We start from the raw sequence: 16,195 nt of genomic DNA, 5'->3' as shown, positions 1-16,195 counted from the left end.
TTTCTCAAGAGGCAGGTCAGGTGGTCTGGTATTCCCATCTCTTTCAGAATTTTCCACAATTTGTTGTGATCCACACAGTCAAAGGTTTTAGCATAGTCAATAAAGCAGATGTTTTTCTGGAACTCTCTTGCTTTTTCTATGATTTTGGCAATTTGATCTCTGGTTCCTCTTCCTTTTCTTAATCCAGCTTGAACATCTGGAAATTCATGATTCACATACTGTTGAAGCCTGACTTGGAGAATTTTGAGCATTACTTTACTAGTGTGTGAGATGAGTGCAGTAGTTTGAGCATTCTTTGGGATTGCCTTTCTTTGGTATTGAAATGAAAACTGACCTTTTCCAGTCCTTTGGCCACTGTTAAGTTTTCCAAATTTGCTAGCATATTGAGTTCAGCACTTTCAGAGCATCATCTTTTAGGATTTGAAATAGCTCAACTGGAATTTCATCACCTCCACTAGCTTTGTTCTTAGTGATGCTTCCTAAGGCCCGCTTGACTTCACATTCCAGGATATCTGGCTCTAGGTGAGTGATCACATCATCGTGATTATTTGGGTTGTGAAGATCTTTTTTGTACAGTTCTTCTGTGTATTCTTGCCACCTCTTAATATCTTCTGCTTTTGTTAGGTCCATTCCATTTCTGTCCTTTATTGTGCCCATCTTTGCATGAAGTGTTCCCTTGGTATCTCTAATTTTCTTGAAGATATCGCTGCTGCTGCTGCTGCTAAGTCACTTCAGTCGTGTCTGACTCTGTGTGACCCCATAGATGTCAGTCCACCAGGCTCCCCTGTCTCTGGGATTCTCCAGGCAAGTATTTCCTATTCTATTGTTTTCCTTTATTTCTTTGCATTGATCACTGAGGAAGGCTTTCTTATCTCTCCTTGCTATCTTTTGCAACTCTGCATTCAAACGGGTATATCTTTCCTTTTCCCCTTTGCGTTCTACTTCTCTTCTTTTCTCAGTTATTTGTAAGGCCTCCTCCAACAACCATTTTGCCGTTTTGTATTTCTTTTTCTTGGGGATGGCCTTGATTCCTGCCTCATGACAATGTCATGAACCTCTGTCCATAGTTCTTCAGTCACTCTATCTGATCTAATCCTTTGAATCTATTTGTCACTTCCACTGTATAATCGTAAGGGATATGATTGAGGTCATACATGAATAGTCTTGTGGTTTTCCCTACTTTTTTCAAGTTAAATCTGAATTTGGCAGTAAGGGGTTCATGATCTGAACCACAGTCAGTTCCCGATCTTGTTTTTGCTGACTATATAGAGCTTTTCCATGTTTGACTGCAAAGAATCATAATCAATCTGATTTTAGTATTGACCATCTGCTGACGTCCATGTGTAGAGTCTTCTCTTGTGTTGTTGGAAGAGGGTGTTTTCCTCTGACCAGTGCATTCTCTGGCGTAACTCTCCTCCAAGAGAGAGAAGGGAATGGCAAACCACTTCAGTATTCTTCCCTTGAGAACCCCATGAACAGTATGAAAAGGCAGAAAGATAGGACACTGAAAGATGAACTCTCCAGGTTGGTAGGTGCCCAATATGCTACTAGAGATCAGTGGAGAAATAACTCCAGAAAGAATGAAGAGATGGAGCCAAAGCAAAAACAATATCCAGGTGCGGATGTGACTGGTGATGGAAGTAAAGTCTGATGCCATAAAGAGTCATATTGTATAGGAACCTGGAATATTAGGTCCATGAATCAAAGCAAATTGGAAGTGGCCAAACAGGAGATGGTAAGGGTGAACATCGACATTTTAGCAATAAGCGAACTAAAATGGACTAGAATGGGTGAATTTAACTCAGATGACCATTATATCTACTACTGAGGGCAAGAATCCCTTAGAAGAAATGGAGATGGAGTAGCCATCATAGTGAACAAGAGAGTCCAAAATGCAGTACTTGGATGCAATCTCAAAAATGACAGAATGATCTCTGTTCATTTCCAAGGCAAACTGTTCAATATCATAGTAACCCAAGTCTCTGCCCCAACCAGTAATGCTGAAGTAGTTGAACAGTTCGATGAAGTTCTACAAGACCTTCTACAACTAGCAAGCACCCAAAAAAAGATGTCCTTTTCATTACAGGGGATTGGAGTGCAAAAATAGGAAGTGAAGAAATACCTGGAGTAACAGGCAAATTGGGCCTTGGAGTACAGAATAAAACAGGGCAAAGGTTAGTAGAATTTTGCCAAGAGAATGCACTGGTCCTAGCAAACACCCTCTTCTGACTCTCTGTAGGGCTATCAAACCAATGATTGTTTCTTAGCAAAATAATTAGGTTCAGGAACCATTAATGAAGCTAACCATGAGCATATATGAAGAAGTTCACAATATTGAAGAGTCACAGAACACATGTGCTATTGCCCTCAAGATCAGGTGTGGGTGACCTGATATGGGGTCTTTTTTGCTGGTGCCTAAGACCTCTTATTTGGTTAAAAAATGGGGCTCAGAAAGACACATGCTATTTCATTGGTGAGCCTCAGAAACCTTGGCACCTTAAGCTAAGTGAAAAAAGCCTGACCCAGAGACCCCGTATTTTACAATTTCATTTGGATGTCATGTCTTGAAAAGGCAAAGTTATAGAGAAAGAAAGTAGATTAGTGTTTGTATGAGGTTGGAAGGGGGAATAGGGAGTCATTGTAAATGGCAGGAGGGATCTTAATTAGTGCATAAAAATGTTTTAAAATTGATTTTTGGTGATGATTGTGTCACTCAGTAAAATTACTAAAATTCATTGAATTGTACACCTGAAGTGGTGCATTCTACGAGCTGTTAAATACATCTCAATAAAATACATCTTGATATTTTATGATATATAAATATACCATTTTTGTTGCTTAAAGAAAAAGATAGGGCCAAGACCAGATGTGGGAACTTCCATGTTTTAAATTACAATTTGATATTAAGTAAACTGAGGCATCCTAGGTGTGAGTCAGATTTCAGAATTTTAGAGGTGACTGAGTCCAGCTTAGAGTATAGGTTCAGTTCTTAAAATACAATCATCATGAATTTGTATTTTGACAAGTTCAGTGTCATCTTTCACAATATTCTATCTTGTGGACAAGACAGAAAAAATGTGATCCCAGAGCAGTTAGGAGGACCCTGATTGGTTCTTGGATATCATGGTCTTCAGTGAAGGGGAACTCCCCCTCCTCCCTCTCATCCCTTATTCTTCCTCCCCCTTCTTCCCTCTCTACTTTACATCTTTAAGCAAGTAATAAACAGTGTATACAAGAACATACAGAAAAAATAAAAATTATGCATAATACATTACAGCCTTGTTTCAGACTTGTTTAAGTTGTTTTCTACTAATGACTTTAGAAATATACTACATTCAACAGTTTGATGCACTTACTGACTCCTGGGGATACATTCACAGGCATGGAGTTTCTGGGTCAGAAGGGATGCACTCTTATAGTAGTTTACATGTATTATTCATTTGTTCACAAAAATCTGCCTGTGCAGTACAGATGGAAGTGATGTGTCCAAAATGTGATCTGACCTGTAATTTGACAACCACAGAATTGCCTGTGATTGTCAGCTTTGTGACTGGCTATGCAGGATAGGAGAGGTGGTGATACCACTTTACCCTGAGGTAATCAAGCAAGACTTGGGCCCAAGGTATGAACTGAGATTGACCCTCTGAGTCTGGTCAAGAGGCCACAGCCAATATAGGACCATGCCTTATGAGGGATCACTGAAGCACCAAGGTGTAGTTGCTGGAAAAGATATGATTCACTTCCTTTAAGGAGTTGAAAGGCTATCCTATCGCGAGAAATTAGGTTCATCTGTGTGGTGACAAGAATACGTAACAGAGGTTGGATATTCCAGGAAGACAAAATTTGGTTTAATGTGAGAAAGCCCTAACAGAACAGTCTAAAAATGGATTGTAGTCCGCTTGTTTTTGTGAATCCCCCTTCCCTGTACATCCCTGGAGATCTTCCAGCAGAGGCCTCATGTCATTTGGATGAAGAGTCATGGCATGTGTGTGAAGGGAGTTAATGATAGATATTTAATATTCCATTTGGAGACTTCTGAGAAAACTTTTATTACTACAAGGCTGTAAACTTGAAATCACAGCTCTAGTTACAATGTGCTCAGTTGTATCCAACTCCTTGTGACCCCATAGACTGTAGCCTGCCAAGCTTCTCTCTCTATTGAATTTTTTTAGGCAGGAATACTGGAGTGGGTTGGCATTTACTCCTCCAGAGGATCTTCCCAACCCAGGGATTGAACCTGTGTCTCCTGCTTCTCCCTACATTGGCAGGCAGATTCTTTACCACTGAGCCACCTGGGAAGCCCAGTCTATCTCAAAGCCAAAGGAAATATTCTGCAAACACCGTGTGTTCTTTTAATGTTTCTTAGAGCAAGGAAGAAACTGTTGAACTTCTGATCGCACATTTTTTACACTCAGCTCACTGGTGAATAAGAGTTTAGTTTTTTGACAGTCTTTGATAGTCAGTTCAGTTTTTGTAGTCACTGTGTGGGGAGATGGTTTTTCTCATTGTTTTTTTTGTTGTATTGTATACTCTTTACCAAACCTGGGTCTCTCAGACCTTAAGGTTCCCACATCTGGTGAAAGGTAAAGAGGTAGTTTACACATACTGTTCACCTCTGAGCAGCCTTTTCATCTTAAAAAATTTTAATACTGCTTTCAACACTTTCTAGGCCAAATCGTACTTGTAGTGTTTCTGAATCTTGCCAGTGTTAACAAGTTGCATTTTTCCATCAGAGATATTACAAGCATTTAAACTATTCCTTTAGCATTTTTGACATATTTTCTTCATTTCAGTATTGCTACTTCGAGAAGTTTAAAAATGACCGGGGTGGGGGGATCACAAAATTCATAAGAAATGTGCAAAAATTTGCCATCTGATTTTAATGTTTCTGAGGCACAACAGATTAAATAATAATGCAACTTTCTTGCCCCTCAGAGCTTGGTCTGGGAAATAGGGCATCACCTGGCAGCTTGGAGGATATACAGTCTCTCTAGCTCCCCCAGCATTCCTGAAGCAGAATCTGCGTTTTAACAAGTGGACCCTCCTGCAGCACCTGGTGGACTTTCCCAGGTGATGTGACGCTGCAGAACCTGGGGCTCAGAATCATCATCTCCTGGTTATTCACCTGGCATCATGACTGGGTTCTTTCACCTGCATGAACCCCTTTAATCCCAAGACTCACCCTCTAAAGCGGAGCTAGTCTAGAGGCTCAGAGAGGTTGTCACTGGGTCTGAAAAAGTGTCACTGGAAGACAGTCTCTGCATCTATATTTCCTAAGCCGAAGACAGGAAACCTGAAACATAAGCTATAATGATCAGGCCTAGCCAAGGGCAAAAGCTTCTGGTGGCTCCAGCTCATGGCATGGGCACACCCTGTGCTTCTGGTGAGCTAGCACCTTGTGGAGGACAGCAGAGCCACACACCCAGGTGGCAGAAACTCAGTCCCTAGCGTCTTGTCATTCATGGTCCAGCTGTGGCTTGTACAGGTCTTGGGAGGAAGTCACCTCTGACAGAGGTCAGGAGGAGCAGGTAGAGGTCCCACGTCTCAGCTGCAGGCTGGCTTCCTGGAGCCTCAATTATTAAAGAAGTCCAGGGGTCTGAATAACAGGAGATGTTCAGGAGTTGCTTCACCAAAATCATCTGTGTGTGTGTAGTTTCAATATCTTTAAATTTGATCATTAAAGGACTAGATATTCATTCGAAATTAGTTCTAATCTTCCAATCTTGTAGCCTTTAGGATATAGTTTTTGTGGATTCTGAGAAGGGAAATAAAATCAATAATGATAAGTGATCTTTAGTCATTATGTACCTTTCCTGCCATTTTCCTGCTTGCATCCATCTGGTCTTCTTGGATGCTTAAGCATGAGTCTGTGCTTGTCATACCTGATATACCTATGAACATAATGATACTACCGTGATAGTAAACTCACAACATGAAGATGACAGGAATCTGAAATTTCCCAAAATATGAGTTGCTGTGAATCATTTTGTGAGGAAAAAAATAGGTTATAATTACATTTATTTAAAAAGTATCACTTAGCAAAATTAATTTTTATTTATTTATTTATTTATTTTTATTAGTTGGAGGCTAATTACTTCACAACATTTCAGTGGGTTTTGTCATACATTGATATGAATCAGCCATAGAGTTACACGTATTCCCCATCCCGATGCCCCCCCTCCCACCTCCCTCTCCACCCGATTCCTCAAAATTAATTTTGATAACTAAAGCAAAATTAGTGTAACAATTAGGATTAACTGAAGCATTTTGCCAGTGCTTATTTACTGACTTAGCACTTGAAGTAAGTCTTAGATAGTGTGGATCTAAAAGGAGAAAACATTCTTAAATACAACAACTCTTCCTAATGCTGCCACAAGATTTTCCCCCATTCTTCTAAAAAACAAGGCTCAATTTCAACTCCCCACCTACTGCCATTTGGTGGAATTTTGTTTCTTTTTAGTTATCTATCATCCTATTTTCTCTTTCTTTACCACTGACATCAGCTTATTTCATATGGATCTGTAATATACTAAATAGTATAATAGTAAATAGTTAAAAAATACTGTTTTGATTTGTTCATGAATTCTTTTAAAGGGCCTCTATGGGGAAATGAGTAATTTCTTGTGTCCTGTTCTTGCAGGAAGAATTTTGAATCGTTTTTTCAAGGACATTGGGTATATGGATGACCTGCTGCCCCTGATATTTCAAGATTTCATCCAGGTAATGTACCAGTCCTGTCAGAGTTCTCACAGAAAGAGCAGAGTGCCTGTTTTTCAAGGCCTTTTCATAGGGGCAGAGGGTGGGCCTTTCAGCCGGGTGATGTGTCCTCTTACCTTCAGCAAAGGCCATGTTTGTGAGAGAAAGGTGCAGCTGTGATTGGGAGGCTGAGTTAACATGAGGAGCACCTGGGGCAGGAGTGGCTACACAGTCACCTCAAGGTTGGTCTGAAGCAACAACATGCTGCGTGAGTGGTTCTCCCTCTGCCTTCCAGGTGTCTGGTGTGGATTCCCTTTACTGTGAGCATATTTCATAGCAGAAACCGTTACCTCTCATGGAAAGATATCCTCGATGAAGTAAAGTATGTGTCGTATTAACACAGAAGCCAAGTATTTATTGCACCATTTTTTTTTGATTGGGTCAGATGTGATCACTTACAAAGAAAAGATAGTAAGGTGAAAATAATACTTGACCAAGGACAATAAAGGGCAGTTATTGATGATACAAAGCGTTTAATCCAGTAATTTGATTACAGGTTTAAAGTCATCTCAGAAAATTTCTTTTTTTGTTTTTTTGGCAGTTTTTCTTTTCATACATTGAATATTCTATTTTGACATATCTTAAAAAAAAAAAAAAAGAAAGGCAGAAATTCCCACAGAAATACTTCTATCCAGCCTTTGTTTTGTCTGTGAACTTGAGGTTCTAAGGAATGATGCTGGGTCATCTCAGCTCTGGTTTCCTCACTCAGTATCATTGCTCTCCTGGGGTGTTTTATTTGTTATTCCTGTCTGCTTTTCAGTGATTCAAGCTATGTGACTTCCTAAGTGTTTATTTTGGAAATGAAATGCATTTATCAAAAGCTTCACACAGAAATGCCACAATGAATGTCTGAATGCAAACAGCACAGCCTGTGGGCAAAGCCTTCCACTCTTTACCAATGAGAAGTAAACTAAGACTCAGAGGCAGAGGCCTTTTACTCCAAAGATATATCCGCTTTTTTTTTTCCTACAAACTTATTTTATAAAGGTGTCCTGTGGGGTTTAGCTATGCTACTTATCCCCAGAAGCAGTCTTTCAGTAAAGCGGTGTCATATCTTGACAGTGATTGTTAATTACTTTGAAAAGATTTTGTGAAAGGTTCTGTTCCTTTGTTACTATAAACTAGGCCAAGTTTGGTTTTCCAAAGTTGGCTGGCCTGCTTGCTGTGTGTGGCACATGGTTAATTGGCCCTTATAATCAGAATCCCTCACACATTTTTGCATGACCTAGAGGGGACAGGGATAGATGCTGTCTGATTTCAGGATAAAACATTCTCAGTCATGTGAGGAGAGAAAATTTCAGTCTCACTGATCTCCAATCCCAACTCTTCCACTTGTAGTTCAATTATCTTGAAGTCTGGGACCTCCTGGTGGAGGTGTCCTAAAGGTCATTGGACATAAGAGTCTGGTGTTTGAGGGAGAGACCTGGGATGACACTTGTGTATTCTTCACTGAGAAGGTAGTAGTTGAATCTGTGAAGATGAATAAGATTGCCCAGAGAGAGTGAGGCATGTTTAGGGACCAAGGTCAGAAACTTATGGAGGCCTTGATATTTAGAGAGAAAGCTGAGAGAGCAGGCAAGCAGAGGAGACAGACAATGAACAGCAAGTAAAGAGCGGAGGAGACCCGGTGGAGACCTGATGAAGAACAGGTCTGTTCGGTGCAAATGAGAAGGTGAGTCCACAGAGAGTTGTTGGTTGATTTGGAATCAGTGAGGTGTCGGTGACCTGAGAAGCAGGTTTCAGATGTGAGGAGACCAGACTACAATGGACTGCAAATCCAGGAGACCTGGAGGGAGTTGAGGTGAAGACAGGCTACTCCTGGAAGGAGTTTGAATGAAGCAGGAGAGAGACCCATCTGGAATGTAGGGTCTGAGGAGGTGTTGCCGGCTGTTTGGGTTTGTAGTTTGAGTTGGGTGTATGTGTGAGGTGGTGGGTGGTCTTCTCTCTCTTTCTCTCCTTCTCTTCAACAAATAGGGATTAAAGGTGAGGCCCTGAGGTACAAGGGTGAGTCCTGGCACAAAACCCTCTTTCAGAAGCCCCAGGAGAGGGAAAACAAAGTGAAAGTGAAAGTCGTTCAGTCATGCCTGACTCTTTGTGACCACATGGACTATACAGTCCTTGGAATTGTCCAGGCCAGAATACTGGAGTGGGTAGTCTTTCCCTTCTCCAGGGGATCTTCTCTACCAAGGAATCGAATTGGGATCTCCTGCATTGCAGGCAGATTCTTTACCAACTGAACTGTCAGTGAAGCCCGGGGAAGGAACCACATAGAAACTCACCTCTTGCTGCCTTTGGAATCTGAATTGTGCAGGTATCTTGGAGGAAGCCCTGAAAGGCAAACTGAATGTGGGAGCTGGAGCAATTAGGGAGTCTGGTCCAGAAAGTGGATGGAGTTTCTATGAAGTGACCTATGATCCCAGAGGAGAGGAAAATTCTCCTGTGGGTAGTGGAACAGGAGGTTTTGTCAGAAGCACACACAGTTCCTATGTGGGAAGCAGCCTTTGCTGTCACCATTGAGAGTGGGGTCGAGAAGGGGCTTGTTCAGCTTTGTTAAAAAGGATATAGTTAATGTCAAGTGGGTTGGAACTCATCCCTGATGATTCTGATAAACCTTGGCATATTTTATAAAACTTGGAAAATACTTGATTATGTTCATTTTTATTACATCTAAAGGGTTTACTACATATACTTTTCCTTATCTAATTTCTTCTCATTGTTTTAAATGAAATCTTAGGTAATTTGTTTAATATTTTGAAGTATTGATGGCAGGTGTGAAAACCCTGGATTATGACTAGTGCGTCCACACTTCAAGACAGTCCATCCCCTCAAGTGATGTCATTCAGAGACCACATCCCAAATAGGTGTGATCACGAGTTTGTACACCATTTTGTACACTGACTCTTATAACTACAGATATCTTGCCTGTTCAGTCATATTATAGTTATTGAAAAAGGGGAGTTGTTTACAATTCCAAAGGAAGAAGAGGGGCAGCATTAAAAAAAATCAATTTGTATAGTGTGATTGGTGGCTCAGATGGTAAATAATCCACCTGCAATTCAGGAGACCTGGATTCAATCCCTGGGTTGGGGAAGATTCTCTGGAGGAGGATGGCAACCCACTCCAGTATTCTTGACTGGAGAATCCTCATGGACAGAGGAGCCTAGTGGGCTACAGTCCATGGGGTTGAAAAGAGTCAGACATGACTGAGTAACTAACCTCAGCACCTGATAATCATTTACAATGTCAACAGCTTTAAAGTGTCATGGAGAGGGGAGGCCTTCAGTCTCCCTTTTGAAACTTGAGTCCTAGATCTTTCTCTTACCATCTCTGACGCACAAAACCACACTTCCTCTCTGTAAGACAGGAAAAATAATACCAACTTCATAAGGTTTATTGGGAAGACAAGATGAAGTTGTTTTAATGAAATTCTTAGCACAAAAGCTAAGTACATGTTGAGCACTAAATCAGTTCACTTCAGTTCAGTCACTTACTTGTGTCTGACTCTTTGCAGCCCCATGGACTGCTGCATGCCAGGCTGCCCTATCCATCACCAACTCCTGGAGCTTGCTCAAACTCATGTCCATCGAGTCTGTGATGCCAATCAACCATCTCATCCTCTGTTATTCCCTTCTCCTGCCTTCAATCTTTCCCAGCATCAGGGTCTTTTCCAATGGGTCAGTTCTTTCCATCAGATGGCCAAAGTATTGAAGTTTCAGCTTCGGTATCAGTCCTTCCAATGAACATCTAGGACTGATTTCTTTAGGATTGACTGGTTTGATCTCCTTGCAGTCCAAGGGACTCTCAAGAGTCTTCTCCAACACCACAGTTCAAAAGTATCAGCTCTTTAGCACTCAGCTTTCTTTATAGTCCAACTCTCACATCCATACATGACTACTGGAAAAACCATAGCCTTGACTAGACGGACCTTTGTTGGCAATGTAATGTCTCTGCTTTTTAATATGCTGTCTAGGTTGGTCATAACTTTTCTTCCAAGGAGTAAATGTTTTTTAATTTCATGGCTGCAGTCACCATCTTCAGTGATTTTGGTGACCAGGAAAATAATCTGTCACTGTTACCATTGTTTCCCCATCTATTTGCCATGAAGTGATGGGATCGGCTGCATGATCTTAGTTTTCTCAATGTTGAGTTTTAAGCCAATTTTTTCACTCTCCTCTTTCACTTTCATCAAAAGGTGCTTTAGTTCTTTCCTTTCAGCCATAAGTCAAGGCTGAGTATTGTCACCCTGCTTATTTCAATTATATGGAGAGTACATCATACAGAATGCCAGGTTGGATGGAGCACAAGCTGGAATCAAGATTGCTGGGAGAAATATCAATAACCTCAGTTATGCAGACGAACACTAAATAATGTATTGTTATTTTAAAACCAAATGTATTTTTAAGCAGTAGAAATAGTCTGCTAAAGGCATGATGTTGAATTAAAATTATTGTGACAGACAACTTTCAGACTTGTAAATATTACCTCATGAGTTTGCATCACATAGTTTCTAGGCTTTGTAATCTGTAAAGACTTAAATGGACACGTTCCCATGTAGACTCACAGAATTAAAATCAACTCTTCTCAAAATAGACCATTGAGCACAAAATATTTCAAACTAATGTAATTTTCACACAGTTTGCCAAAGTGCCAGATTACATTGGGAAAGACTAGATAGCTCTTCAAATAATTAGAGATGCCAAGGGGACATTTCATGCAAAGATGGGCATAATAAAGTACAGAATGGCAAGGGCCTAACAGAAGCAGAAGATATTAAGAAGAGGTGGCAGGAGAACTTTACAAAAAAGGTCTTAAAGACCCAGACAACCACGATGTTGTGTTTACTCACCTAGGGGCAAACATCCAAGAGTGTGAAGTCAAGTTGGCCTTGGAAAGCATTACTGCAAACAAAGCTAGTGAAGGTGATGGAATTCCTGTTAAGATATTTCAGTCCTAAGTGGTGATGCTGTGAAAATTCTGCACTCAATATGCTAGCAAACTTGGAAAACTCAGCAGTGTCCACAGAACTGGAAAAGGTTACCTTACATTCCAATCCCAAAGAAGAACAATGCCAAAGAATGTTCAAACTACTATACAATTGCACTCATTTCACATGCCAGCAGGACAAGGCTCAAAATCCTTCAAGCCAGGCTTCAACAGTACATGAACTGAGAACTTTCAGATGTGCAAGCTAGATTTAGAAAAGGCAGAGGAACCAGAGATTAAATTGCCAATATCCATTGGATCATAGAAAAACCTAGGGAATTACAGAAAAACATCTACTTCTTTTTTATTGACTATGATAAAGCCTTTGACCCTGTGGATCACAACCACCTGTGGCAAATTCTGAAGAGATGGGAATACAAACCACCTTACCTGCCTTCTGAGAAATCTGTATGGAGGTCAAGAAGCAACAGAATCATACATGAAACAACAGACTGGCCCAAAATTGGGAAAGGAGTATGTCAAGTCTGTATATTGTCACCCTGCCTTTTTGCTTATATGCAGAATGCATCATATGAAATGCTTGGCTGGATGAAGCATAAGCTGGAATCAAGGTTGCCTGGAGAAATATCAACAACATCAGTTATGCAGATGATATCACTCTGATGGCAGAAAGCAAAGAGGAACTAAAGAGCCTCTTGATGAAGTTGAAAGAAGGGAATGTAAAATTTGGCTTAAACTCAAATTTCAAAAAACTAAGATCATGGTATCTGGTCCCATCACTTTGTCGGGAATTTGTAGCTTCCTCAGTTCTGTCTCCTCACAACAAAAATTCGAAGGGACGGACAGATCAGTGTTACAGCCATCAGACAGACCAGTGTTACATCTCAGTGTTATAGCTCAGTTTTATTTAGAAAGTAAAGGAAAATATATCCTTGAGGCATGAGGGCATGCCGACCCAAAAGACTTGAAGAGAAGAGAGGCCCCTGGCCCAATTGTGGCTTGTCTTTTTATATGTTTTTCTCCTCCCCCTAGGCCCATCCTATGTAAATTGGGCTATCCAGGAGTGCTGTTTGTTTTACCTGATGTCCTCACTCCAGTCCTCAGACCTTCCTTTGTTCTATTTTTGTGGGCTTTTCCCTTCCTTATTTTTAGCCACTGCCATTCTGGACTCCTTTTTCCTATTTTAACTACCTAACATTCCACCCTCAAGAGATGGGAGCCCCAATTCTTTGGGAATAGGGACATTGAAGTCTTTCTGGCTACTTCCTGCTGAACTGGGACAGCAAGGGGCATTGGGCCTCCCCCTCTTGCTAGTCTCAAGCCTCACAGTCCTTGAGGACACAGTGTGGTGTCCATCTAAGTGTGAGTGATATTTTCCGTGGTCGGCTGTAGTTTTATATATCCTTGTTGGACTGGCACTGCATGTTGTAGCTTGTCAACCTGATGGCAAAGCTGTAGCTTCTATGGTCTCAAAATTGGAGACTACTGTATGTCCAGCTCTTCCTTTTCCATCCAAAAGAAAGTTGCTTCCATCAGTATACCAGATTTCCTCAGGATTGGTCAGAGGATCTTCTGACAATCCCTTTTGGGGTTTTGTCCAGTGGTCCAAGGTTTCTAGGCAAGAGTGAAAGGGGAGAGAGCCCTCGGGATAGGCAGGCAGGTGGCTGGGTTAAGAACCTTGCAAGGGGATATAGTGAGGCCTGGATTTTCCATCAGCACTACTTGATATCTGAGGATTCTTTGATCAGACATCCATAAATGGCCTCTCCCATTTAGGAGTTGTTTCACTTGGTGGCTGGTAAAATAGTTAGTTTGCCCCCAAAGGAGAGTTTAAAAGCATCTTCCATCAGGATTGCAATACCTGCAAGATTTCAAAGGCAGAGAGGCCAGCTTTGGGGAGTTGGGCGAGCCTCTTGGATAAGTAAGCTACAGACTGGGGCTCAGATCCCAACTTTTGAGTTAACACTCTCAAGGCTAATCCTTCTTTTTCATGGACATAAAGTTGGAATGCTTTTTCTGGGTCTGGTAACCTTAAGGCAGGTACTTGAGTTAAGGCTTGTTTTAGTGTAACCTCTGCCTTTTTTTTAGGAGTTCCCCACATCAGTGGGATTAAATCATCCCATCCCTTCAAATTTTCATTATAAGGGCTGGGCAATTAGACCATAGTTGGGTATCCAGATTCTACAATACCCAGTTAGCCCTAGGGAAGCTTGCAATTGTTTTCGAGTCGTGGGGGAGGGCAACTGGAGGATTCCTTGTACTCAATCAGAGGATAGCCTCCTAGACCAGTGTGTAAGCTCCCAGGTTAGTGACCTTTGTCTTGACCATCTGTGCCTTAGCACGGGTAGACTTGAAGTCCCCTCTCTGCCAAAAGGTTTAGAACCTGAATTTAGTAGGTCATCTATGTATTGTAATATTTTCCTCTTAGGTCTCAGGTCCAGATCTAGGAGATCCTGGCTAAGAGCCTGCCCAAACAGGTGAGCACTATCTCTGAACCCCTGTGGTAATACTGTCCAAGTCATCTGTTGGTGTTTTGCTCCTGCAGCCTCCCACTTGAAGGCAGGAAGATACTGGGATTCTTTAGCCAGTGGTATGCAAAAGAATGCATCTTTGAGATCCAAGACTGTAAACCACTTGGCACTGGGTGGGATTTCTCCCAAAATTACATAGGGATTGGGTACTGTGGGATGGAGGGGGACTACAGCTTCATTTATGATCTGGAGATCTTGAACCATTCTCCAGGTTCCAGCCTTTCTCTTTACAGGGAGGATCGGGGTGTTACACGGTGAATTGGTGGGGACCAATAGCCCTCAGGCAAGGAATTTATTTATTAGAAGCTGTAGTCCACTACGAACAAAGCTAATGGAGGTGATGGAATTCCAGTTGAGCTATTTCAAATCCTGAAAGATGATGCTGTGAAAGTACTTCACTCGATATGCCAGCAAATATGGAAAGCTCAGCAGTGGGCACAAGACTGGAAAAGATCAGTTTTCATTCCAATCACAAAGAAAGGCAATGCCAAAGAATGTTCAAACTACCACACAATTGCACTCATCTCGAAAGCTAGCAAAATAATGGTCAAAATTCCCCAAGCCAGGCTTCAGCAATACATGAACCATGAACTTCCAGATGTTCAAGCTGGTTTTAGAAAAGGCAGGGGAACCAGAGATCAAATTGCCAACATCCAATGGATTATCGAAAAAGCAAGAGAGTTCCAGAAAAACATCTCTTTCTGCTTTATGGACTAAGCCAAAGCCTTTGACTCTGTGGATCACAATAAACTGTGGAAAACTCTGAAAGAGATGGGAATACCAGACCACCTGACCTGCCTCTTCAGAAACCTGAATGCAGGTCAGGAGGCAACAGTTAGAACTGGACATGGAAGAACAGACTGGTTCCAAATAGGAAAAGGAGTATGTCAAGGCTGTATATTGTCACTCTGCTTATTTAACCTATATGCAGAGTACATCATGAGAAACACTGGGCTAGAGGAAGCACAAGCTGGAATCAAGATTACTGGGAGAAATATCAATAACCTCAGATATGCAAATGACACTACCTTTATGGCAGAAAGTGAAGAAGCACTAAAGAACCACTCGATGAAAGTGAAAGAGGAGAGTGAAAAAGTTGGCTTAAAGCTCAATATCCAGAAAACTAAGATCATGGCATCTGGTCCCATCACTTCACGGCAGATAGATGGGAAAACAGTGGAAACAGTGGCTGACTTTATTTTTCTGGGCTCCAAAATCACTGCGGATGGTGATTGCAGCCATGAAATTAAAAGACACTTACTCCTTGGAAAGTTATGACCAACCTAGACAGCATGTTGAAAAGCAGAGACACTACTTTGTCAACAAAGATCTGTCTGGTCAAGGCTATGGTTTTTCCAGTGGTCATGTATGGATGTGAGAGTTGGACTATAAATAAAGCTGAGTGCCAATGAATTGATGCTTTTGAACTGTGGTGTTGGAGAAGACTTTGAGAGTCCCTTGGACTGCAAGGAGATCCAACCAGTCCATCCCAAAGGAGAGCAATCCTGGGTGTTCACTGGAGGGACTGATGTTGAATGTGCAACTCCAATTCTTTGGCCACCTGATGTGAAGAGCTAACTCATTGGAAAAGACCCTGATGCTGGAAAAGGTTGAGGGCAAGAGGAGAAGGGGACGACAGAGGATGAGATGGTTGAATGGCATCACCAACTCAATGGACATGGGTTTGGGTGGACTCGGGGAGTTGGTGATGGACAGGGAAGCCTGGAGTGCTGTGGTTCATGGGGTTGCAAAGAGTCAGACACTGAACTGAACTGAAATGAGTGACTGAACTGAACTGAAATGAGTCCTTCCTGAGCTTCTCTTCTGATGGAATATTGTTTCCAGTTAGGAAAACCAGTGGGATCTCAGAGCACAATGATGATAGGTTCAACTTGGTGGGCTTGTCCAGGAGTCCTCTGGCCCCACACCTGGGGGTTAATTTTGTTCTCCCTTAGTTTTTGGTC

General features: G+C 41.6%; 1 protein-coding gene across 2 annotated transcripts in view; it reads left to right on the top strand.

Moving 5' to 3' along the window:
* Window positions 1–16,195, top strand: part of LOC136144514 (ATP-binding cassette sub-family C member 4-like) — a 195,078-nt gene that overhangs the window by 78,804 nt on the left and 100,079 nt on the right. For both annotated transcript variants that reach the window (XM_065902420.1, XM_065902419.1), the window contains exon 20: window positions 6,641–6,720. In XM_065902420.1, coding sequence (XP_065758492.1) covers window positions 6,641–6,720 — 80 coding nt within the window. The remainder of the gene's footprint in view (window positions 1–6,640; window positions 6,721–16,195) is intronic.

Source organism: Muntiacus reevesi, chromosome 11 (assembly GCF_963930625.1).
Source record: "Muntiacus reevesi chromosome 11, mMunRee1.1, whole genome shotgun sequence".
Taxonomy (NCBI): Eukaryota; Metazoa; Chordata; class Mammalia; order Artiodactyla; family Cervidae; genus Muntiacus; species Muntiacus reevesi.
The sequence above is the reverse complement of the archived record's forward strand: the minus strand, read 5'-3'. Positions and strand labels throughout refer to the sequence as shown.